At 39.2% G+C, this 25784-nt stretch overlaps 2 protein-coding genes and 1 long non-coding RNA gene across 8 annotated transcripts in view; 1 reads left to right on the top strand and 2 right to left on the bottom strand.

Annotated features, from left to right (window-relative positions):
• The window catches only part of POC1B (POC1 centriolar protein B), a 49787-nt gene extending 36836 nt beyond the window's left edge, over positions 1 to 12951 (bottom strand). For 4 of the 5 annotated variants that reach the window (XM_084527964.1, XM_084527967.1, XM_084527966.1 and 1 more), the window contains exons 1-7: positions 12863 to 12944; positions 12683 to 12767; positions 4391 to 4562; positions 3347 to 3526; positions 1930 to 2037; positions 1034 to 1149; positions 533 to 666 (exon numbers count right to left, since the gene is read on the bottom strand). In XM_084527964.1, the coding sequence (XP_084384090.1) occupies positions 533 to 666; positions 1034 to 1149; positions 1930 to 2037; positions 3347 to 3526; positions 4391 to 4562; positions 12683 to 12767; positions 12863 to 12877 (810 nt within the window). In that variant the 5' untranslated portion in view covers positions 12878 to 12944. Of the gene's footprint in view, positions 1 to 532; positions 667 to 1033; positions 1150 to 1929; positions 2038 to 3346; positions 3527 to 4390; positions 4563 to 12682; positions 12768 to 12862 lie in introns of all 5 variants that reach the window. The other variant, XM_084527968.1, reaches the window with a different exon arrangement.
• Positions 7602 to 12472, bottom strand: GALNT4 (polypeptide N-acetylgalactosaminyltransferase 4). Its single transcript, XM_084527954.1, has one exon. The coding sequence runs from the start codon at positions 12271 to 12273 to the stop codon at positions 10522 to 10524; it is 1752 nt and encodes a 583-aa protein (XP_084384080.1). The 5' UTR covers positions 12274 to 12472; the 3' UTR covers positions 7602 to 10521.
• Positions 12952 to 13130: 179 nt separating the features above from the next.
• Positions 13131 to 23758, top strand: LOC311440738. 2 transcript variants are annotated; one of them, XR_014695555.1, is made up of 4 exons: positions 13131 to 14809; positions 16816 to 16987; positions 21270 to 21359; positions 21907 to 23758. It is a non-coding gene; the product is annotated as an uncharacterized lncRNA (long non-coding RNA). The 2 variants fall into 2 exon arrangements; XR_014695554.1 differs by having other exon boundaries at positions 21270 to 23758.
• Positions 23759 to 25784: the final 2026 nt, after the last annotated feature.

Raw genomic sequence — 25784 nt, forward strand, 5'->3', positions numbered from 1 at the left:
CATTATGATTACTACAATCAATACTAGGAAAATATGGGCACTTTCCATAGATTTTAAGCAGAAATAAAGTAACAAAAATATCAGATATATATTACAAAACTCAGGAGAATGTGCTTAAGTTACCACAAGTAGGATTTCTTCTGCATAAGGAGGAAAGAAATAAAACATCTGCCATTCTTCACAAAAATATTTCTTCCATAAGCTTCCCCCCTTAGAAGCACTGTTTTTCAGTAGACAAAAGACTTATATTCCAAATAATTAACTCTATTTTCAAAATAAATTATTAATATAGAACACAAACTATTACTCAACATTAAGCATGCACGCAATAGTGGCAGATTGCACAGTGGCTGCTGAAATTGATGTGTTGCTTTACACACTTGTTACAAGGAAAATTAACACAACACTTTGCTGTCCACTGAAGTTTATCTGCTAGTTGCAAGACACAAGACCTCATAAATGTTACTTTCCCTTTAAAAAGATAATGAATAACCTATTAAGATCTCCACTTTAACAGGCTTATTGTGAATACCTTGTGTCCATGAAGCGTGTAAATAAGTCTTCCTTCTAAGAGGTCCAAAATCTTTAGAGTACCATCAGAAGAAGCGGTGATGAGATAGTTACCAGAAGGATGGAACGATACACAATTAACCCCTGCTCTGTGAACTAATTTACAGAAGACAGTATTCAAAAACTACATACAATAGGAAATGCACACTTCATTATTTTGCTCTTTTCTACTTGCCAAAAAAACAACCTATTCCATTTAAGTGACAAAACAAAACACTGGGGATATAAGAGATGCTCCAATCTATTTGTTTAATGTTATTCTAAAAATTGAGTAAAGTATTGCAAAGAAATAATAAGGATTAATTTTATGACGCATTTTTTAGCATTGCTGGCCTACAAAAAAAACTCAGTATGACCTGTTTCTCTACTTCCCCCAGTACAACCAAAATAAATTGAATTTTGTAGTAAAGAGACCCATTCTAAAAAAAAAAACAAAAAAACAAAAAAACAATGTTGCTTTTACCTCTGTAGTGCTGTAGCAGCTTGTTCATTCGAATATCCCAGAGTTTCACCGTATGGTTAGAACCTGCAGAAGCTATACATGTACCACTTGGGTTGAAATCCGCAAAATTTGCAAACCTAAACATAATTCACGAGAACAGATCGATTACTTGTTTGGGTAAAAATATTTGTATTTTAATAGTAATATTAACATTGAGTTGCAGCCAGCTTGTCCACGTATATGAAAACTCAAGTAAGTTATTTCTAACAACAGAAATAAGCATGAGTAAACAAGTCTCATTATAAATGAGACTGTATAATCAAGTAGCAAATAAATTAAGTTTGTCTAAAACCAGAAAATCTAGCTATGACAGTCTCTTAGCTCAGAAAAAAAAAAAGAGAGATGGTAGCCATAAAATTAGCAAAGCATATATACAAGATTAATATTCAGTCATTTGTTAAATAAAATTATGGTTCCAGGATGTTTAAGAAAACTGCTGATAAGTAAAAGCAAGTGTTTTCTTTATTTAGATATGGCAGATCACTGAAGCTAACAGAATACTGTCTTCATCAACAAGGAGAGAATTCTTGAAGTGTTATTCTTGTTGAAGCATCCAATATTAAATAGCATTATCCACGTAGAAGATATATATGAAAACATTTAAAAACCTAGGAACAATCTGACTTCTTGCTGGGTTATTTCCTGACTACAGGAAAACACGAGTAAATGCAGTTAGTTAACTTCCTTAGAAGAATGCAAAATTAATTAATTTAGTTTATAGAAAATTTTCATTTAATGAAAAAGAATTTTTGATCTATTTTCAAATATAGCGTACAGATGTTAACAAAATGAAACATCAATTTAATCTCAATAGAATTACACATTTACATTTCTCCTTTTTTTACAGTAACACTTACCCTCCATAATCTATGAAACTATCAATACATGTTTTATTTGTTGTATCCCAGATCTTCACAGATTTATCCTCACTGCAAGATGCTATTAGTCTTCCATCAGGTGAAAATCTGGAATGTGCAAATGTACACATTGCTATTCTGAGTTGTATCAGTCATTTAGTATTATAGACATTAGTATCAAAGCACCAGAACCAAGAAAGTCCAGAATTAAAATGTATAACTTTCAAAGGATATTTAAATTTCTCATGAAGTCAAAAAACTGAAAAGTTTCTCTCTACAGTGTTTCCGCCCCCCGCCTCCACAATCAACAATTAAAACTAGGGCCCTAAGTGAACAGCAAAAGCAGCCATAGGTTGGCATTTCAGATGCCCAGGAGAACATCACAGAAAAATATGGGCAAGAAAAAGAGGACACAGAATAGCCTTGTATTCAATTTTAGCCTACATAAACATTCTCCTGCGAGTTCTCTTTAGACTTCCAAACTGTCAGGAAAATATTCAAGATTATTCCTAGATTTAGCAGACTAAGCTTATTAAACAAGAAAAATGATTTGCCTATAATTTCACTAATACTTATTATTTCTCATATTGCACAACTGCACAGCAACATTCAAGAACACTGATATTGAACACTATTTTTAGATCTTCTATGTTTCTTCTCAAGATTAGATACTTTGGAAGATACTTTTTAGATACTTTGGAACTTTGGAGGGCTCAGCACTTCACTACTACTAAATTTCTTCACCAAGGTGTTTAAAGCAGGCCTCTCTTAGCTGCAGATTTTCCATTAATATGGAAACAAATCAGCGAAGTTCAAACCTTTTCTCGTCCTTGAAGTGTTCTGCCTTTAAACAGGGTGCTAATCTGAACTTTCAGTACAAAGACTTTCTTTTACCTTCTCCGATTCTGTACATTTAACTCATTTTGACTCATGACCAAGAATGGTCATAGAATAGCTGAGAAAACCACTACTATGAATAATAAAATTAGACATAAATGAATGCTGCAAAATAAGTTGTTAATACAGCACAAAAATATACAGGATCAGGGTAGTGAACAGGATACGGAGAGAAAATAAATATGGAAAGATATACCTGTCCTTTAGAATAAAATATATATATATATATATATATATATATATATATATATATAACAATCAGTAACAGATTTCATATGTGCACATATTAACACAAAACAAGCATCCAGACTTCGATTAGGATATACATACAAAATGTTGTGTGCATGTATATATGAGATTGGTTTATTAAAATTTTATTAGTAGTGACAGAGAAGCTTTTATTATTCACAGATTTTTCTTCTTTTAGTTCTGCTCTACGAAATAAAAATTCTTTGCAAGGAGTTCTGGACACGGAATCCACCATAACACCCTCTTCACAGAAAATAAAAACAAAGCTTACTTGGCACAGCGAACCCAATGAGTGTGTTGGAATAAGGAAAACAAAAGTCGCTGACGGTGAACACTCCATATTTTTATCGATTTATCATTGGAAGCTGAAACTAGGAATTGGCCATCATGCGAGAAGCTCACACTACGAACAGATGCTGTATGACCTTTCAGTACTGATGATTCTCCATGACTGAAAAAAAAAGAAAATCAAACTCACAGTAATATTTAACAGAAATAGGGTTTAAAGAAAAACAACAACAAAAAAACTCATTCAAACAAAAAAGCAATGTACAGTGTTGCCAATTTTTTGCCAATTTGTTGCCAATCATTGTTGCCTTTTTTGCCTCATTTATAGATTAAATGTTAGAATACAAGCAGTAATCATATTTAAAATTATGAATTTTAGAAATCATTGCAATTAAGTAGCAGTACAAGCCTTCATGCAGTATTTAGAAGACTATTAAATCTTTTGATACAGTAATCTACAAAATGCCTAAGAGTTAAAACACCAGTCACGCTAAGATTATTCTGAATAGCTTGCAACTTGAGAGTTTACTACTTAATACTAGTAAATTTTATTTTACTAGTATTACTATTTTACTACTATTTATCTATTTATCTATTATTTATCTATTTATCTATTACTACTTTAATAGCTTACTACTTGAGCGTAACAGTCTAAGAAGACAAATCAATTTATTTTTTTCCAAGAACATTATTTTTGTTTCATTCATCACTTGTCTCTCCAAAATGAATTGCAGTTACGCAATCCTCTTAAAAGAAATATGCACTTTAAGCCAGAGAAGTACCAAGTTTAATTCTGCATACTCATGAAATTAAAACATCTAAACTGCTAAGCCTTGGAAAGGACAAAGTAATCAGCAAAGAATAAAGTAACATGGTAAAGAACCATGTTACTCGTGCTCTCCCATGACTGGGTTGAAGCCCAGTCAAGAATGTGGGAAGGCAACAGAAACATTTACCAGGTAAGACCCCCAATATTCATATTACACATTGAAGAAACATACAGCCAGCATCGCCCAATTACACTCACATGCAAGGGATCCATAGTCTGACAGTACGATCCTGGGAACTTGAAGCAAGTAGCCGTCCCTCCGGTGAGAACTGCACGCTGGTCACAGCTTCCTCATGACCCACAAATTTGTAAGCTCTGCACTGCTTCTTCAGTTTCCATATCATAAGAGACCTATCCAAAGAAGAGGTAGCTGGCAAGAAATAATTAAAAGATAATATGAGTCTGCTTGTCGTTATTAGAAAAAACAGAGCTAATTAATGTCTAGAATTTTGGATTTACTGTGAACTTACTGGGTCGTGAGAGTGTTAGGGAAGGAGGAGCTACTGAGTTTTAATGGGTAGTTTGGTCTGCTTAGCCTGACTGGAAGCCTGGCAGCCAGAAATACTGCCAGCAGACTTTTGGCAAGGACATCAGAAGACTGGGGAAGTGAAGGCTAACTCTTAACAGATAGCTCTCCCACATACTGAGCAAACTAGCCCAACATCTTGCACATGTCCTATGTATGAATCCAGACTCATCATTACCAAATACTAAGAGTGTCACTAAAAACAACTGACAAGGTTTTCAATGAGAAGTTTGGAATCTCACTTTGATCTCTCAGATGGATTTTTTTTCCCTAAGCATCTATTATTTATCTCAGAAGCGAGGCCAACTTAAACTCAAGATATAATTTCTAACACTTCATTTATCTAAATGAAACCGAATATCTAAATATAATTCTGTAATCCTAATTAAGTATCAAGTTCTTAACGCTATCATTTGTATAGTTCAGAACGCAATGTGAAGTTTTTGGTCTGGTAAGAGAAGAAGCATGAGAATCTTTATTTTTTGCAGTCACCTTACAAGTTGGCCACACTATCTACATTTGATAAGGGAGATACAGCTTTAACCAGAGCTTTTCAGGAAATGATACACAGCAAAAGCAACAAGAAGCTGAACTGAAATTGTAAGTGTGATACTTCTACACCCCTATTTTCCTCATCTCTCCTAAGTGCTAGCACACAGGGCATAACTGAAAAGGGAATTGCACATTCCCCATTAAAAATAGACAAATAATTCCTATCCTTAGTACAGAAAGGGAGTGAATAGAATAGCTGGAAGCTGAAAGGAACAGAGGAGGAGGGGGGACAAGAAAACAGGGATGATCTTCGCTTTCCGGCCTGTTTCATGGCACTGACAGCAGTGGAAGGAAAGGAGTCTGATTATTAACACACGTCAAGGCAAGCCCTGAATAAAATATTAGATTTTAAACTCTCCTTTGGGACTTGGCTCAGAGATAGCATTCTCCTCCAAAAATGGCTTCTGGTAAAAGACATGGGATCAAACTATCCCTGCACATATATCAGTAGGTGTAAATTTGACAAAAGTATAGGACATTCCCCCACCCACTTCCAGTTTTCAGACTTCTTTATTTTATAGCAGGCTCTTTCTAATTGTACTAGAATGATTTTTTTTTTTTTTTGGTTTTGGTTCAGAAAAAAAATGTGATCTAAAGTAGCATAAACATAAGTAAAAGAAGTGAAATATAAGCCAAAATACAATTTGAAGGCATCATGTCGGACAAGATTGATGGTTTCTAAAATTAATAATGCATGAAGTGCCAATTACCCGTGAACATGAAGATGTACCTCACAAACTGCTGACAGGCCTTGTAATGCCAGCCCTCTTTGCCTCCAGTTCTAAAACTGAAGGAAATATTTTAAAGAGATTACAGTAATAAATTCGAAGCCTGGTTTCCTGCAGCTTGCTCTCTCACAGAAGGATTACCCCATGGCTAATGAGACACGAGCAGTGATTTGAAGCTTTTCTTTCCCTGGGACACCCACAAGCATCGTCCTTGCTCTCCTTTTGTATTCTCTGCTGCCCATGCTGGAAGAGAACCCTCTCTCCATCCTTAGGTAAGCTCCTCTCTTCAAGCTACCTCTTCATTACCATGACACTTGAGGGCTATTACCCTTGTTGCTGCAGCCCCAGCCCAGTTTACACTACCCCAAGGTGTGAAAGAGGGGAGAGGCTCAGGACCTGGGCAGGAAAGGGACAGTAACTGGCAGGCCAGTTGCAGAAGTATTTTCCCAAGGCACCCAGGCTAATGAGAATGTGGTCCATAACATATCTCATGGCCAATTTTTAGTATTAGAAATGAAACAAAAAGAAACACAGAAGTATCAGAACAGTATTTTAGGATGCGCTAATAAACAGGTGCTCCTCAGAGAAACCACAACATAACCTGAAACATGTTCAGACTTGAAAGATTAAACAATTTGGCCCTGCTGTAGTAATGGTAGTAACAGACCAATTGCAACATATAAGCAGAAAGCTGAAAATTCAGAGTTGGATTCAATATAAAACTTAGTCCAGCTTACAACCTCAGTGCTTTCTGTACACACCCAAGCATCACTGAGGTATCTCTAGAAAATATTTTCTGGTTATGAGTCAGAACAGAACGGAACAGCAAAGAATAAACACCTGGCCTCATGGAAAGGTCAGGTTTACACATCACTTTGCTGCAGGTCTCTAAACAAATACTTGGGCTTTACATATGCCAAGAAAAATGTTTATGGGCGCTTGCAGTGAAACCAAGTTCAATTTTGGCTCACAGAAGTTCTATGTATTGATGATACCCATTTTCATGCAAATGTGTGTATGTACACAAATAAGCAGAGACACAAACAAGGTGCCACAATATGGAATTACCATTACACTCCCATTTCCTGGGATACCACAGTAGTGACTATGAGATGAAGTTGTGCAAAAGATCTGAAGGATATATGTGCCAGGCTTTACCAGAAAAATGCACCACCTGGTCACCCTTTCCCCCCCCCCAAATACTGAAACATCTCCAGTATAATTGCATCACCCAGTGCACGAATTACAGGTCAAATAGAGTGCAGGGACTTGTGTGTAAATGAATATTTGAACAACAAAGCAAACAAAGAAATCCCCACACGTTGTAGTAACCTTGCAAATCTCATTGTGATAAGGTGAAACGTCGCAATACAAACACTGTTAACATTGATTCTGAAGATTTCCTACTTAAAGGAAAACTTATTAATTAATTAAACCTCTGTCAAGGCAACCAATCAGGATTTTAAGCACAGCAGATACAACATTTTAACAACATTTTACAACTTTTAATATCTCCCACGAAGTTCAAAGTTCATAATTTTCATTACATACTGTATGTATTCACACAAATGGAGGAAGACTGAAAAACAAAAAGCACACCATATTTAATTATCATTCTGAATTTTATTTTTCAAGAGAAACCTCAAAGCCCTCCCACATTTATTCAGTGTTAAGTTTACATTCAGTTTCTTAAGTCACTTAAAAATCAGTAGTTTAAAATATACAGAAGTGTTCCCCAAATTTTCAAAGTCTAACAGAATAAAAAATCTTCCATAGTTTCAGATTTTCCAGAAATCTGTAGGCACTGGAAAACAACCAGATTAGAGTACTTCTGTAGAGTTGCCACAACTCAGTTCAAGCCTACTTGAACTCAGAAATGGCAACTTTTTTTTTTCCCCTTCTCTCTTTCTCTCCTTCCCTACCTCCTCTACTTCATTCTTTTTTATTTCCTTTGGGAAAAAAAAAATATATATATATACACACACACACACACACACACACACACACATTTTTTTTTAATGTTTGAAATCCAGATTGTTTATTTTTGCCTTTTTTTTTTTTTTTAACCTGTAGTTTTTTTTAATAACCACAAAACCAGAATGGGAGGTAGTGGGGAGAAAGAAGAAGGGTTCAAGTACATACAGTAAAAATAAGTTTTCGAACTTTAAGAGGCAGTTGCACTTAGATTTATTGCTTAAATAGATAAGGAACACTTTGAATGTCAAATTCAACAAGTAGGTATTCTTTATACGAAATATAGTTTTTGTCAAGTCCTATAAAAAGTTAATTGTATAAAAGTTGCATAGTCTATATTCACACTATTTAATTACTTTCATCTGAGGAAACATGCATTGCATATACAACTGATGCTTCTGCCATGTAGGAGAACCCAGGTCTTTTTCCTGTTGTTTCTATTGAATGTAACAGTTTACAGCAAGCTTTACACAAAAGCACATACTTATAAGTTATTGCCCCAGTACATAATGATTGGCTGCCTTTTTAAAACTTGGTCAGTGATTCATAACTTGTAGGTCCACAGAATACTTCCTTGCTGCAGTGGAATGGAATTTTTCAGGAATGCCTCCCTTAAATAGTAAAGAAGTTCCCTTTTTCCCAAAAATTGTTTTAGGGAGGAAAAAAAAAAGTCAAAGTAATCTCCTAACAATAAGTTAAAGGCATAAAACAACCCATGCCACACAGTGGCAAGCATTTTAAGCACGATTCAGCTCTACATCCCCAACTCCAAATTTTTTTCCTTTGTTCCCCTTCTATCTTAGCCTGTTTGCATACAAACCCTTTGACTCTTTAAAGTCACTTAGATTCAAGCACACAATCTTAATTTACTCTTACTTTAGTTTTGGAATATCTTCACTTACTTCAGGTCTCACTTTAACCCTTCTACCTACCAACGTCTGCAGCAAACCCACACCTACCGCATTCCTCAGGTGCCTTTATCCAGATTCTTACTGACCGCAAGTTGAAGTTCCTACCTACCAGCCCAGTGACAAGGATTACTGTACCATGGCTACCAAAAAGCATTTACCACTTCAGTGAAAGTAACCAAAAGAGCTGGAATGCCTGAAACATTAAAGTAAGTGTTTAACTTATTCATATATAGCTAAAAACACAGATACTAAGACAAGATATTTTTCTCCAACACACATCAGTCATACCTACTGCCTATAATCACATTCAAAGCAAATTAGTGACCCGATTCAAGAATCAATATTATTGAAAACTTAGCATAACAGGATACAGAAAATGATAAGATGTCCTGTGAATCACCTAACTATCAAATCTTCTTTTCTTCCAAGCCGTCCTTTGCTTTTCCAACTCCCCTCACCTCAGTAACTCCTGCTTTTCAACCTTTCCCGAGGTTTCCCACAACACAACAATGAGCAGAAAGAAGCTGTGTATGCTGCATTATTTCAGACCGCTAGTGCGGTTGCAGAGCATGCCAGCTGGTGCCAAAACACGTGACACAAAATAAAACAGCCCAACTTTTCCTTTATGTTCCTCTCCCCTACCCATACCCTGACACCAGTCCAAAACCTGTATTATCAAAATCCAAAAAATGGATACATGACATAGTCACACAGACTTTGTGTTCCCAGGAAGCCAGGCTTAACAAGGAAAAGTTTACACAAAGATGATGTAAAGGTTAAATATATAGCAAAGACACAGCAGTAGCTAATGCTGTTCTGTGCTTTCTCTCATTCTCCATTACCTTTAAAGAGAACTCCCCTCTTTCTTCCCATTTGTAGTACCTCTACCTCGCACGTCCCTGGTTCCAGTGCTGCTACTCTCCTTTCCAAGTGCATGAGGTCCCAGCTCACGCTTTCCAGGTTAAGGTTTCTACAATAGGAGCAAGACTGCAAAGCAGTGCCAAAAGGCATCCACTAAAAACTCCTTCCTTTTCTTCAATGCAGTAGAGCTAGAGGTCACTTTAAAACTCTCAATAGCATGTAAATTCCCTAGAAACCTAGAAATATTCCAAGGCTTAAGATTCAACTTTCCACATCAATGTCAGTTTGATCACATCACTGTAGTCTAACATAGGTTGCTAGATATGTATATTACGATGCATCCACAAAATAGGTCAGTTAACACTGCTGTAAGAACCTTAACTTCTACTGAAGTAAGTAAAAAAATCTTTGCTTTCATGTCACATTATTTTATAGGTTTAACATGTTTAGTTTTAAGAGAAAAAAAAAATCCCTCTTTAGTCCACTGAAAAGGATTTGTTTTCCCACATAATCAAGACAGACTGAAATAAGAAAATAATGGATCAAAATTTTACAAAAATAGAAGGAATTAGATCTGAAATCACTGTTTTAGAAACTAAATCCCAGTATTCACTTTTGCTTTACATACAGTTCACCACAGCAGACGTGTTTTCTATACTACTACAGGGCAGATGCATCTGAAAAGATTCCAAGGTATACAATTGAATGTTATCATCTGCTCACGCATGTAAAAACCTTGGAGACTCTATTCAATTTGATTCTTACGGCTGGTGGTGACTATTTCTCAAATTTCCAGATCTGATTTTTATCTGCAGTATTACAAGTTCTCATTTCCACATCAGGACGCCCCTCAGCAGTACGATAAGCAGTAAGGCACTTTCCAGAATGAGGATGATAAATGGTCCCGTCTTCCTTGAAATGCCATATAATAATTTCTGGGATAGGAGATCCATCTTTTGGGCAGCTCCTCATACTTATGTAATCCTCTTGCTCGGGGACTTCAGCACATAGCTCAGTTACAGAGTTAAATCTAATCTCCTTATTTGATGTGTATTCAAAAAATTGGTTACCTCCCTGACCATGACATCCAAAGAGAGAAAGGTGAGCCCCGGTAGGATTATGTTCTGGTAAAACGTAGTCTAGGCACTCTGATGATATTCCTGCACTGCGGATGGCACCATGCCAGCCAGGACGATCTTCTGGGACGTGCAACTCTGAAAATACGTTTTTTAAATACCAGTTAAAACTCCTGCATTTCAAACGCTCTCTTAGCAGCTTTCTTTCAGAAATATCTCCATAGTTCTCTTTTCTTGCTGGAGGATTTCTGTTATAGAAGTGTTCTTTATACTCATCCATCCACACCTCAGCAGCACGTGCTGTGTTCTGAAGGAAATTTGGTCTAGCATATGGTGCGCGCTTTGGAAACACATGGCCTACGTGAGAGCACGGATGAATTTCCAGCGTGCCTCCACACTGCCAAACTCTAAATGACAGTTCTAAGTTCTCCCCTCCCCAAACATCCATTCCTGTATCATAGGTACCCAGGTACTCAAAATACTTCTTGCTGACTGCAAACAAGCCACCGGCCATCGTCGGGGATCTGATTGGGTCAGTGTCAGATTTGCGCCTCAGACGTTCGTGTTTAGGCACCGAGTGCCACTGAAAGGTCAGCCGCCAGTCAAAGCCCCCGATCATGGGCTCTGCTGACTGCATGTAGTATTCGAATGTGTTCCAGTCAATGGTGTCAATGACGGGACAGATGACAACAGTCTCGTTCTCAGCAATCCTCTCAAGCAGCGGCTCTAACCAACCAGAGACACACTCGCAGTGACAGTCGAGAAATGTAAGGACATCGCCGGTCGCAAAGGTAGCTCCAATCAGGCGTGCACGAACCAATCCTTCTCGCTTGTTGGTCCGTATCAGACGAACTCTTTTCAGCCTGCTGATGTATTTTTCAAGGTCAGTCTTCAAATACACTTTGTCACTCAAGTCATCCACCAAGATAATTTCTTTCAGGAGCACCGAGGGAGAGGTTTCAAGAACACTGTGTATCGTCCGCAGCAACGTCGACCAGGCTTCGTTGTAAAAAGCGATGACAACAGATGTTGTGGGCAGTTTTCTGTAGTTGTAAGACTTCGCTTTACAGCCGCTCAGCCGGTTGTCTTCGATGTGCCGATGGAGAGAGATCTTATCGCTCACGTAGATGTTAATCGCATACTTCTCAATCAGCTCCTCTTCCTGCTTCTTCTCCTCGGGGTTCAGCTGCAGGCGGGTGGCTTTGCCCCATTCTCCCGGGGCGTAGGAATCGGGCGGGGATTTGTCATACACCGGCCGCGCCAAGTCCACCGCCTCTTCAGCTCCGCCGGAGAAGCGCCTCTCCCACCGCGCCCCGGCGGTGCTGCCCCCGCCGAGGGAGGCGCCGAAGGACGACACCGACAGCTCCACCGCCAAGTAGGCGGCCGTCAGCAGCCCGAGCAGCGCGCAGCCCCTGCGCACCCAGGGCCCCCTCCTCGCCAGGCGGATCCTCATGGCAGGCGCCGGGCAGAGCCCCTCGCTCAAGGCGGCTCCGGGGGCTGCTGCCGGGCTCCCCCCGCGCCGCCAGCACGGCGGGGGACGCCGGCTCCGGGATCGGGCCGCCGGCGGGGCTGGCTGCGGGCACCAGGGGGGGGAAACGCGGCACGGAGCGGCCCCCCGCCCCTGCAGCCTCGGCGCTCCCCTCGCTTACTTCCTCCTCCACCTCCTCCTCCTCCTCCTCCCCGCTCGCCGCGGGACAAACCCCTCCCTCTCCCCGCCTCGTGGTTTGCTCAAAAAGTTGTCGCTTAAGGAAGGGGCAGAGACTCCGCGGCCCGCCCGGGGGAGCCCGCCCCGCCTCCGCTCCCGGACCCGGACCCGCACCCGGAACGGCCCTGCCCTGCCCTGCCCGGCCCCGGGCACTCACCCAGCCCCGCCGTGTCCGCGCTGAAGCTGACGCCCGTCACCGCCGCCCGGTGGCCTCGCAGGGGACGGAGCAGCACCGGGTCCTCCTGGGGCACAAGGGGCGCACCGTCAGCCGCCGTTATCCACCTCCCCCCCCGGCAGCCCCTCGCCCTCCTCCCCCGGCTGCCGGCCCCTTCCTTACCAGCGCGGAGGCCATGGGCGCAGCGGGCCCTCCGCGCCCCCCCCCCTCGGCCTCCCGAGCGCCGCCGGTTCGAGCCCCGCGTCCCTCGGTCCGCCCATTGCCGGCCGGGGCGGGGCCGCCCCCCGGCAGCGCGGCCGGGCTCGGGCCCGCCTGCACCAACGGCTGCGGGGAGGCGCCGCCAGCCCACGGCGGTGTCGGAGGGGCAGGGGGGCGGCTGGCGACCGGGGGATGGGGCCCAAGGCCGGGGGTTTGACCGGCCCGAGGGAGCCCCATGCTCCGTCTGGCTCGGGGAGCAGGGTGCTGCAGCCCCGAAGTGCGAGGGGCAGGGTGTCACGTTTGGGGGCTTACTGCCAGGGAGCACGCACAGTTGTTTTTCAACAAAATCCCGGTTTATCCTCGCTCTGAGAGTGCCGTCCCTGGGCACCAGCCAGGAGCACAGGGGGAGGTGTCAAGAGGCAGGTTTTCTTGAGTAACCACGCCGCTTTTTGTAGATTTCTGTCTAAATCTGCCAGTGCTTTTGTTTGCCTTTTCTTGAGGGCCCTTCAGATGAGCTGGGGAGGAGGCAAAATCTTCAAAGTGGAAGGTGGTGCCCCATCTTGCCTGGATCTCCTGACTTAAATTGATACACGACAACAGTGACTTTGAATTAAGCAGTCTTAAGTACTGTGGGCCTCCTTGTCAGTTTCCTGTTCTTTCCTAACCTGTTAGTGCTTTCCAGATTTCCAAGTCAGTACTCATGGTTGTATCATACCCATTTTATCCTTAAGCAGTCATTTAATGCTTTAAAAAGAGTACAGCTAGATTTTATGTTGTTTTTTAAACTTAAAATTTAGTGTTACTGTAGTGCTGTGAATGTTCATTCAGCTTCACAGAAAGCTGGGTAAGGGAACCAATCTCACTCAAAAGATAATGCTCCAAGAGCTATGTTAAGAGAAACTGAGGTGACAATAATTAGCAAAAGGGAGGGCTCTACTAATAAAACTGTCATTCAATATGCAAGTGTTCACAAAGAGAGAATTTATGCTGCAATTACTTTTTTTTTTTTTTCTATCTAGGCTGCATTTTACAGAGTTTCATTTGACATTGAACTCAAACATCTATAGAATCAGGTTACTAATTAGGCCAACATGTAAGATTGGTCAGTTACAGAACACTTCTAAATCAATTGGGTTTAATCGTAAAATGCAGATTTAAAATAGTAATTTAAAAATACTGAAGAAAGCAATATTATCACAAGTTTATAAAAAGTTTCCATGAAGATCTTCTAACCAGTCCTTACATTGATATGCAGACTAATGATTTGCCTGTACAGCTTCAGAATTAAAAATTATTTTATTTATTTTTTTTTCGAAGAATAAGTGGTGGACAAGACACATTAACTTTAACTCAGACCTCTAGTTTTATGTCATTACTTGTTCCTGGTTTGGCATTGTTTTTTCCACACAGCTCACTCATCTGTCTTTTTGTGTTAGCTTCTATGACTGGTTATTGCAAAGTGAAAATGTAGCATTAAAAAAGTTTGTAATGATAAGACCTAAACATCCCATGTCCTACCATGTTGTAGGAACAGTGACTAAACTTCAGTTCACTTGATCTCCTTACCACTGTTGAACTCTTCCTGCTATTTTTCAACTGTTTTTCCAACTATCCTGTTTCCTACGGTTTATTGACTATGAATAATGCCTCTCAGAAGGTATCAAATAGCTGAGCTATCTTTGGGAAACAGTTTTTGTATCAGTTCAAATTGCTGTGTTCTGTTTTCTGAGAGAAATGACCTTCTGCTTCTGTTATTGTGTATTACAGGATCTCAGTATTTCTGGTATCTTGTGTTCCTAAAGCGCCTTAAAACCCAATGGACAGGAGCACTTGTTCATTTATTTACAACCTGAGATAAATGAGATTTCTCAGTCATACTGAATCGTTCTCCTTTTGCTGCCTTCACAGCTGGTATGTTTCCAGCAACTTAATATCCTTTACTCATTTTGGGGTGTTGTCAGTAAACTGAAATCTGTACCTGCCCATAAAATTTCTGAAACAGTGCCAAGTGCTAGTCCATTTGCTTTGTCGCTATGATTACTGAAAGGTGGGTGGGTAACACTATTTCTACAAAGCTCTGGAAGAATGTTTCTCAAATTGTAGGGTTTACAAAGTTAATCTCTTCCTTGCTGCTTTCCCTCATGTGATGGCATTTTGAGGACTCACAGATGATTGTACGAAGCAAAGCAGTCCCTTGCTGCTGTTATATAATTAGCTATAATAATTGTAGTCATAAGGCTGGCAGGTAATAGTTTTTATGCTGATTTCTTTTTTTCTGTTTTTCTTTTTTTTTTTTTTCTCATTAGTATGCATAGATTTTATTTCTAGAATGATTTAGATTCTTGTAACTCCTCATAACTTAATATGAGTTGGCATTGTCTTTTTAAGGTTGAAAGTAACTGTTCTGTGATACACAAATGCAATCTGCGATAGTGGGTTGTTGTGTGCTGTGATGGCAATGATAAATGGTGCATCAGAAAATATCTTCCAAACATAATGAATGCCTCAGCAGGCTGTTGTTTCAGCATCTGCAATGTTTTTCTCAGATACTGAGTTAAGGTAACATGGATCTAAGCAGAAATTATATATATGGAGGAATATTTTAAGATTGCAACTCAAGGTTTGTGCAGGTTGTATGGTCACAGTAGGAAAAGAACTCATTAAAGTGCTCATTGAATTCTAGGGCATGTAGACAAACTGAATAACTCGTGTGTGTGTGTGTTGCAATGCATGCATAAATTACACCGATATATTATTTCTTAATGAAATAATTGAGGTAAGATAGCACATGTGCACAGGGGACAGATTTAACATAGCAGCCCACCTAAAATTCAGTCATATCTCATAGGAGGACTTTATAACTTTAATGTTAATACAGAATTTGAATGTTATATCCTATTTTAAAATAGATCTGAAACCCCCAACTTTTATTCTGTGGAGTTGCATTGGCGGCAGCTTCATTAGCAGCAGAACCTTTGGGATGCTAGGAAAAGACCTTGGCCTTGGGTCTTTGGAAGAGGGGGGACACGAGGCTGTGGTGCGCCCTGGACACTAGAGGGGAGTGTGAGATCCATTTTGCCGCGGGGTCGTTCGTTGTTCAGCTGCTTGAAGGAGGAGAATGTGGTCTCAGGACGTGTAGATTTAATTATGTGCTGTCTTGCAGTTGCAGAACTGTTACACGTTCTGCCCCCTACATGGTTCCAACCTCTAATACTGCCTTGCTTTCTGCTACGTTTAAAAAAAAAAAAAAAAAAGTTGTGAAATAAACATTGAGACTGTAAGTGACTTGTGGAGTACTGTTGGTTTGGAGGAATATTCTTACCAAAGTCTGTTTACCAACAACAGCTAGAATGGGGGGGAGAGGGAAGGACAGCAAGCCTGTATGTACACATTTGAAATGCAAGTATGATTCAGAAAATATGATTTAATCTAAGAAATGCAGACTTGAGGGACAACAGGAAGATACATGTTCAGGATAATGGAACAACTTATTTGAAGAAAGTCACATGAAAGTCTCAAAAATGTTTTTTGTTGTTGTTTGTTTTTGTTTGTTTTTTGTTTTGTTTTTGTTTTCCTTTTTTTCCTTTTTATTTTTTCTTTTAGTGAGAAAACTTGGGTTTAGGTATATTCGGTTTGTATTCTTAGGCCCTGTACAAAAATAGCTATATTGTATTATTTCCATAGCCTTATGTATCAAATCAGTTGAATCTAAAAGAAATTAAGGTTTTATAAGTGACCCACAAGTGGGCTAAAAGTAAGTTGTGCAGTGTGTTTTAAGTATCAAAACGTGTACATGTATGAGAAATTGAAGGAAAGTTCAGGAAGACTGCATGTTTTCACAACCACTGGAAAGGAGACATAAAAAATAGCTACACTCTTATGCATTCATTGTTCTTCTGTCTGTTAACTCTTCATAGGACTGCATATCAGTGGAAATTAAGAGGTGCCTGGGTAGCACAAGATTTGTTTCCAGCCAGCATGCTTTCAGCTAGGAGGTAGCTTCAGCTCTTTCAAAATACAGTATTCCTGGCAGACCGTTAGTCAGCTGGACTAAAAAGCTGAGGAACAAACACTCCAGCTACAGAAACTGTAAGTTTTCTTTTCATGAAAACGGATTACTTTTTTTTTTTTTCTTTTTTGCTAGTAAATGCAAAAGGACTTATAGTCAGATGCATCAATTTTATGTCACAGCTTTCTCCTATTTGCAAAAAGAAGGTACTGAAGGAGAGGAGAAATGAGTTTTGTATTAGTGAAGTCCACATAACATAGTTCAATACACAGTAAAAAGCCTGATGAGGCCCTTATCAAAGCAGAGCACACATGGCAAATTACCCAGCACTTAAATATTACTAGCTTAAGAAAATTTTGAAGAAATATTTTACATCCAATTCTGCTAATGAAGTACCTCAAGAATCCTATTAAGTCATTGAATATTGAATAGTCTGTATTCACTATAATCGGTGGCAGCCTCACATAGACAGTTATGGAGTATTTTATATTTGTTACGTCTATAATATATTTCACTGCTCTATTTCCAAATGCCTTACATAATCTCCAACATTAGTCTTTTTTAATGCAAAGGATTTTCAACTTTCTGAATTGCACTGATTATAGCCATTGTCTTCACCAAAACACTGGTTGGATTCTTTTATTTTAGCAAATAGACAAGATGGATATTACATGCAAATCACGTGTATTTCTAATTAGAAATTTAAAGAGATTTATATTTCTGGAACGATATAGTGGGATGGATTAAAATGTTAAAAGGCTTGCTTCCTTAAATAATGAGTTTTATGTCTGTGTAGATTGATGAAAATTGGCAACAAATTTATATTTAGTCAAATGGCTTTGTAGAATGTCATTGACTCTTCAAGCATGGCAAGAGAGCAAGAACATGTAATAGGGACTTGCTTAGGCACAGTATAGATATACAGTAATATAGAAGCAATTTTAAATATTGGGCACTAGCTTGCAGCTGATAGATTTTTAAGATTTTTCCTTTTCCGGAAAACATAGTATTTCTACTGAAGGATAATTAACAGAACTTAAGGTGCCTGAGGGGAGATGTGTAAAGGAAAATAGTATAATTTTAAAACAGTACTGTAAATAAAATAGCTATGTAGATCAAAAGCTGAGTGACAGTTACTGGGCCAAAGAATTTGTCTTAAAGTCTTTAGAATTTGCATAAAAATGGGCATGTTATTCAGTGAGTTCTTTGGTTTGTCCATTTTAATTAGACACTTTTGTATAAAGGATATGTATTTTTGTAATGACTTCAGGGATTAAATTCCTTAATTGGAGAGAACCCTTGGAGAATTCCTTAATAGGGAGAATCCTAAATACCCAAAAGCACAGTAAAGATAACTCACGAAATAACATGCAGTTGAAGCATGCAGTGAGCTGCATGTAAACCTGCCTTAGTATTATCTTCAATGTTAGATTACAAGTCATAGGCTCTATAGTGTATGTATATTGTTTGGATTTGTGAGAATGTTTGCAGCAACTGATTATTTTCTGATAATGAGATTGTTCTGACTAGAGGAATTTTCTGGGCTAATCCTATTATGGTGCTTTATTGCAATGACATCATTACCTGTATACCCGCACGCAATTCTAAATTTAAAGAAAATCTCCCTCTGTCTTTTTTTTTTTTGTAATATTTTAGGATGATCAATACCAGTAATATCTGCTGTGCTGCCATTAACATTGGTGTGTTGGTAAATAGATTTTTGCTTTCATTTAGCTTTCCTAAAAATAAGTAAAGCAGCTATTTTTTAAATAGATGCGTGGTATGATGGTCGTTTGCCATTGCATACAATGCCTGAGAAACTGGCTTATTCCAAAATTCAATGTGTTGGAACCAAATTAGCTTAGCAAACTGTCTGGTATGGGGTGTTTCAAATCAGCAGCTATTAATGTGTGTTATTAGGTTCTTGTGGGTATTGATATTTTGAAGAAGTTAGTATAATGCAGCAAAGGTTAGAACAAATCTATTGATGCTTTGGCAGATGCTGCATAGAGCGGTGTTTGCAGAGTATCTCCATTTAGTACAGCTTGACAATAGCATCATCTAGTGTAACATGGTAATTAACTGCAAGAGTGAGTTGATGAAAACTGATGAACTGTTGTGTGGAGATACCTAGCTTGGTGAAGTGTCTGCTTATTTATGCATCACAAGGCAACAATATACCTAAAGAAACTAATAAGGAGAATAAACTAGGAAATGGAATACACAGGACAAAGAGAAACTACAATAAATTTAACTGAAGATAAGCTTTTTGATCTGTCGCTTACTCAATTGTAGTAGCTTTTTTTGAAGTCCAAACTCTCTGAAACCAAATTCTGATCTAGCTGCCTAATTTTTGAATAACAGACGGCAATAAATTTATTTTCTGGGTGCTAAGGATAAACTTGTAACAGAATTCATATTAGCAGGTTGTTCATGGGGTTTATTTTAAACCAGACTTTGCTAAAACAACATGGGTGAAGTTTTCAACATTTAAAATGAAGACATAAAGAATATAAGGAGTGATAAAACCTTAATGCATCATGTTTGACTAATTATTTCAAAAGGAAAGAATTCTGTATGCATTAGATTTAACCAGAAAATGTAGAAAAGCACCTGTTCTTGCCACCTACAATTGCAAATGATCCGAGTATTTCATGAACCCAGAAAGTTGTTAGAAACATTTTTTTAAACATACAATCTTTCCCTTGTACATAGATGAACAACTAAGTTATGAGACAAACATAAGGAATTGAATGGAAGATGTTCAGATCTGAAGGCTGTGTAAAAATCCAGAGAGCCAGTGAGGGTGGCTAGCTGATGATATGTCAATGAAGACCAAAGACAAGAATGTGGTGGTGTTTTTTTTTTTCCTAAACTTGAAGGAACAAAACAGAAGGGTGGTACTCTGGTGCTGGTACATAGGTGGTACTTTAGGCTTTGGGGAACTTATGTGGGACTGTATGAAAAAATAGTAGATGTGTATGTTATAGCTAAGGTAATCAGATACTTCATATTAATTCGGTGCTTTTTATTCAGAGATTGCCAAATATTTTTCTAGTTCTACTAGTCATTTATTCTATAAGTAGAAATCTACGAGTTTTTGAATTTTTGCAGAGTTGCACACAGTGGTGAACACTTTAAAAACTGCTGTTAGAAAGGCACACTCAAAGGAAGCTAATTTTATGTGAAATTGTCATAGAATCAGACACAGAATTCATGTCTGACTCCAGATTCTTATTTCAGTGCTCCAAGAAATTGTGCCCCTAGGGAATACTTTTTTTTTTTTTTTAATAATCTTTATTTTTTTAATTAAAAAAAAAAAAAAAGAAAGAAAGAAAAGTGTAGAAATAAAATTCAGAGTTGTAAGAGCCATTTTTAATTAAGGCTACTGGTTAAAATTACCTGTATCAGAGCATAACACGATCTTACTTAGCTAATGGCATTTTCTGTTCAATAACCCTGATGTTATTTCCAATTTGACCTCTGTTTTGTGTCATATCTTCTTCAGATGTTATTTCTTATTGCTTATTCTTTACATTTTGTTAAGTTTAAGACAAAAATAATCACTTCTGGCATGTTAGGTGGTTAAATTTTGCATCAGTAGGATTATATTTGAGAACGTCTGTAGCTTTTGTTTTCCACTAGCCACTTGTTTTTTGTTTTGTGGTATCAGAGTTATATGGAAGAACAAGGGAACGGCTGTTTCTGTGTTTCTTGCATTGGCTTGGATATTTGCCTGAAATATACAAGGTCAAAATAATTGAACCCTATATTATAGTCAGTTTATAGCAAGAGACATGAGGTATGTAGACAGTACTTGGATTCACAGTATGTTTTAGGACTGAGTCAGAACTCACAATTTGTTTTAAATACTTCTTGCTTACGTTGATAAGTTCTAAATTTGGTTTAAGTGTCTCTTAGCTCAGGCTGAAGCTTAATGCACAGTCCAGTATCATCAAGGTATGTCAAGGTTTGTGAAAATTTCTTCATCTGATGAAAGTGCCTTCTATTCAATATGTGCAATAGACAGTGTGGAATTTGCCCCATAACCTTGAATTAGCCTTTTTCATTTCATTTACTTCCTGTCACATTGTGCCGAAATATGATCTTTTCGTAAAGGTTCTCCCTACCCTCCCTGCATTTTGACTGGGTAAGAATACCTCTGAAATACCAGGTTCCACCATCTCCACAAATTTTTTCTTCATCTGATGTTCTTATTCTATCTGAGATTGAGGACAGGCTCTGCTTTCTTTTCTGAGATGAAATTGCTTTTTTATTTATACGGTTATTTTCACAGTTGCATTTAATAGTTTGCAATTAATAAAGCACACTTTCTCCCTTTTTACTTATTGAATTTTACAGAAGTGACTCCTGCATTCATATTAGAGTGCTCGTCTATGAAGGTGACTCTCTGTAGCATGCTTACAAAGGCAATTGCAGGTGTCTGTGCTGGTAAGTACTAGCATTTCAAATAAAATCAATTCCTTGTTTCCCATGGGTAGATTATTTAGGTTGTAGATAATTATATCACAGGAGTAGAGATAGTTGAGCTAATTCTACACACGTCACCATTAGTTCATGTGCAAATCCCAGCAGGATCATTTTTGATAGTGTAATACTGGCAGTGCTCTGCTGCTTCTAAAACCAGCTTTGACTTGAAGAATTACAATCTTGCTGATTTTGTGATGAGTCAGACATCATGAAGTAGTAGAAGAAGCAGGTGAAGTGCTATACTATGATTGCTTTGCATCTTTTTTCCTCCAACTTACCTTCCATGTGGTTTGCAGGATACGGGCCTGTTGCACTGGAATGTCTTTAGATACATGATAGTTCTGCTTCTATTGTTTTGTCAGAACCTGCATTGGAACCTGGCGCTTCTGGGTCTGGCACAGGCAGCCAGAGTGTGACAGACCTGGCTTCACTCCTCTTGTTCTGCTGTGTAAATTTGCAAGTAATACCAGTAGCTTCAAAGTTCTCCTTCTTGTGTCATATCTACCAGGTGGTGCTACATGCCTGGATTGTTACTCAGGTGAGTTTTACTGATGGACTCACCTTTGACTGTGCTATCCATCCTGCATACAGCCTGAGTGTATAAGAAACAGTGAGTACCAGTAGAAGTGGGTGGCACAACAGGGAGACAAGGAAACACATGACTGTCTGTAGAGGAAGAAGGAAGGCAGTTTTAACATAGCTATATGCATAGACAAAGATGGAGTGAAGAAAGCCAAAGCTTAGCTTGGAACAAAGGATGGATGTGAAAAGCAACAGGAAGGTCTTCTTTAAATATGTGGCAGCAAAAGGAAAAATAAGGAAAGTATGTGTCCACAGCTCCGTGGGACAAGGGACTCACTTACTGACAAAGGACATGAAAAGGTTTGAGGGACTTGATGCTTTTTATGGCAGTTTTCAGTCATGTTTTTCCTCCAGTTTCCCAAATTCTTAGCCTACTAGTAGTTTCTGGGGCAAAACATTATGCACAGAAGAGGATGGTACAGTTTGAGGGCACTTAAACTAATCAAAAATTAAGTCCATGGGACCAGACAAGATGCATCAGAGGGGGCTAAGGGAGCTGACTGATACTGTTGCCAGGCTTCTCACTCTCACCTTTGAAAGGCCGTGGTAGTCAGGGGATGTTGCTTTTGATCAGAGAAAAGCAAATGTCCCACCCAACTTCACAAGAGCAAAAAGAAGGTCTGGGGAATTACGGGCTGGTGAGTGAGACTGGAGCTGGTGAGGTTGTGGAGCTAGTCATCCTCAAGGTTGTTCCCAAGTGTCTGAAGGACAAAGTGAAAACAGCCATCATGGATTTAGCAAGGGCAGATAACACCTGACTAACCTGATAGCCTTCTGTGGTTAAATGAGCGGCTATGCAGATGAAGGGAGAACAGCCGATGTGGCATACCTTGGCTTCAGCAAGATCATGTTCTTTTGACATGATCTCCTGTAGTATCCTTACACTCAGTAAGGCATGGTTTGATTAAGTAGATAATAAGGCACATGGAAAACTGGTTGGACCATGAGGCTGAAAGTATGTTGATCACCAACAGTAAGTCCATCTGACAGCATGTTTGTAGACAATATCAAATTGAGTTGAGCAGTTGGTATGTTGAAAGACTGCAGAAACTTCAACAGACTGGGAAAGATGGGCAGATTGCACTTGACTTCACTGAACTTTGTGAGGTTGCTAAGACCTGCATCTGGGATGGTAGGACATGGAGTATCAGAACAAGTCCAGAGGAGGGCCACAACAAAGATGATCGAGGGGCTGGAGCACCTCTCCTACAAAGACAAGCTGAGGGAGACATATCAGTCGAGGTGTTAGCTAGGTTACAGCAGCAGTATGGGTCGTGTTTGGTCCATGCCATCTCTGTCTGATAGACGCACAAAATGGCCTTTGCCAGCTTTCTAACAGTACTGCAGGTGTGCACACTGGCTGGTTTAGTTAGGTACATCGTGCCTGTGTTCTGCATTTCATCTTGGTCAAAAGATATGGTGTACTTTGTGTGGGAACCATAACACCTTTTCTGCTTGCCAGATGTCTTCTCTGTTCCTGCCCCTGTGAAAGTGATGACTATTTCGCTAGCAATCTGACCTATCACCTTGGGATCTTTAGTTATTGCTTCAGTAGCTGCTGCGCATCACATATTTGGACCTGTCTTCCTTTCAGCCACCCAAACAGCCCAGGCTTCTGGTCAGACTAACTGGTCCTGTCTGTTTACGAGAACTGTATGAATCTAGAAGAGCATGTGGTACCCCTTCTTGCTTCATTTGGTTTAACCAGTTGTGGCTATCAGGAAGGCTCATGTTATAAAGGAAGTCTGATTGAATTATTAAATACATAACTTACTATGTACTCATCTGTTTTAATAGCCCATGGTCATTTATTTTTTTCTGCTGTTGATGGGGGGGGGGGGGGCTTACCAAGCAGGACTAGGGAAAAACACACATGAACATATCAAATATGAGTAAGCAGTAAAAGTACAACAGAAAAATGAATGTGAGTGCTTGAATCCAGTGACCAGAACTGCCAGGTACAAAGTATGAGAAATTGTAATTAATGTTACTACAGAAACAAATGAGTAGATCCAATATGCCCCTCTTGTTGGAAACTGAGGAACCGAATGGTGACTAAACACCTGCAGCTACAAGTGGAGAAAGGGAAGATAAAAAATAACAAGGAGAGATCACTGGGCCAATTGATTTTCTGGGTCCTTTACTACAGCTTAAAGTTCAACAGGTCTGTTTATAAGGGCAGAGATCAAGGAAAGTGGTATCCAGAGACATGGAAATGGAAACAAGAGAACACTCAGTTGGAGGAGGGGTGGTGTTCTGCTGCACAGCTTGGTTCACATACCATATTTTATCAGTGGCATTGGTTTCTGAATTAGGAGAACTTGGTTCCACCCTTCTCTTGGGTTAGTCTCCTCTCATTAGAGGGATGGGAGTAAAGCAAAGTGTTTCTGACTAGCAGTGGCAACTGCTTGTTTTGGAACTGTTTCAGAGAAGATTGGGTCACATGAGAAAGAAGAAACCTTACATATTGTATTTTTGCCACTTCAGAGACAACCCTTAATGCTAACTGATCTGCCACTCTTTGTTGCTGTCTCAGAACAGGCAAGGGACTTCTTTGTAGGGAGAAGGAAATGCTGCATCTTTACTTCCCCTCTCCCCCCGCTTCTGTTGCAGCACTGGCTGCTTTGGCAGGCAGAACTTTCCAGCATGTCAGTTGGCAAAACCACAAGTAGTGACAGTACCATAGATGCTTCCTACTACAACCATTTAGATTTTCTCTAGAATATTACTTGCATGGCTGATGCATACAGAAAGATGCAGGGGAATACTAGTAGCTTATGATTAAATACTGTTCTATTTGCATTCCTGCATCAAGCATAAAAGCTTCCACCTTAAATGAAACATCTAGACACTAGTCTGATTCAAAGAGAGAGTGGTGTAATGATAGCTTGACAAATGCTGCTTATGAAATTATAAGTCTAACCCACAGGCCCTATTCCACTGATGAGGCATATAAGTCTCATGAGTTATTCTGGGGGTAGAAAGTCCAAGCTATAAATATACCCTTCTACTCATTTAAAAAAAAAAAAAACCTCCCTTTCCTTTCCTGCAGGAAGGCTGTATAAATACCTAGTTTGATGTGTCAGATTGCTCTAAGACTTCTTGCAGGGGTACTAATAAAGTAAGACTTTTTTGCTGATCTCAGCATAATGAATGCTTTTGTTTTAGAAAGACTTGAATAACTGAACAACCTCTGTACTCTGCAGGGGAGAAGAACAGAAGGTAGTATTTGCATAATATCACACAGAGAATGAAATCAGATAAAAATGTCCTTTGTTAAAACATGTTTGGGAGAAGCGGTCAGGTTCCCTATAGCATTGTCATATAAAAAAAAAAAAAAAAAAGCCATTACTTGTGTTTTTATTAATCACTTTGAACACTTCTAATCACAAGGCATATGGACACAGCATACCCCCAACTCCCCACCATAATACAGTTAGTTAGGCTTCTGTAAGGTGTTTTTCCATGGAAATTAGTTTGCAGGTGTTATGGAGGCTGGTCACAGCTGTGGGGAGGGTAAATAGGGCCTGTCAGTAGCAGACCAGATATGTAGCACATCAGTATCATCACAACCACCAAGCACTAAAGAGAAAACAGAAGTCAAATGGCCTTCCCTTTTGAAGTTAGAAAGGTTATCTCGGCATAGCAGCTTTTGCAGATTAAGTAGCAGGAATTGCACACACATGGTATTTACTTAAACTGTCTGGTATTCCAGTCCTGTTACAGTCCCTCCAACCAATCATCACTTATGTGAAATCATACTGTGATCCACGTTGGTTGTCAAATTTCAGCATTCAGATTCAC

The sequence above is a fragment of the Aythya ferina genome (genome assembly GCF_964211825.1).
Source record: "Aythya ferina genome assembly, chromosome: 1".
Taxonomy (NCBI): domain Eukaryota; kingdom Metazoa; phylum Chordata; class Aves; order Anseriformes; family Anatidae; genus Aythya; species Aythya ferina.

What these genes read in the sequence shown, in the direction of transcription:
- GALNT4 (XM_084527954.1), bottom strand. Translation starts at nt 12,273, where the DNA reads ATGAGGATCCGCCTGGCGAGGAGGGGGCCCTGGGTGCGCAGGGGCTGC.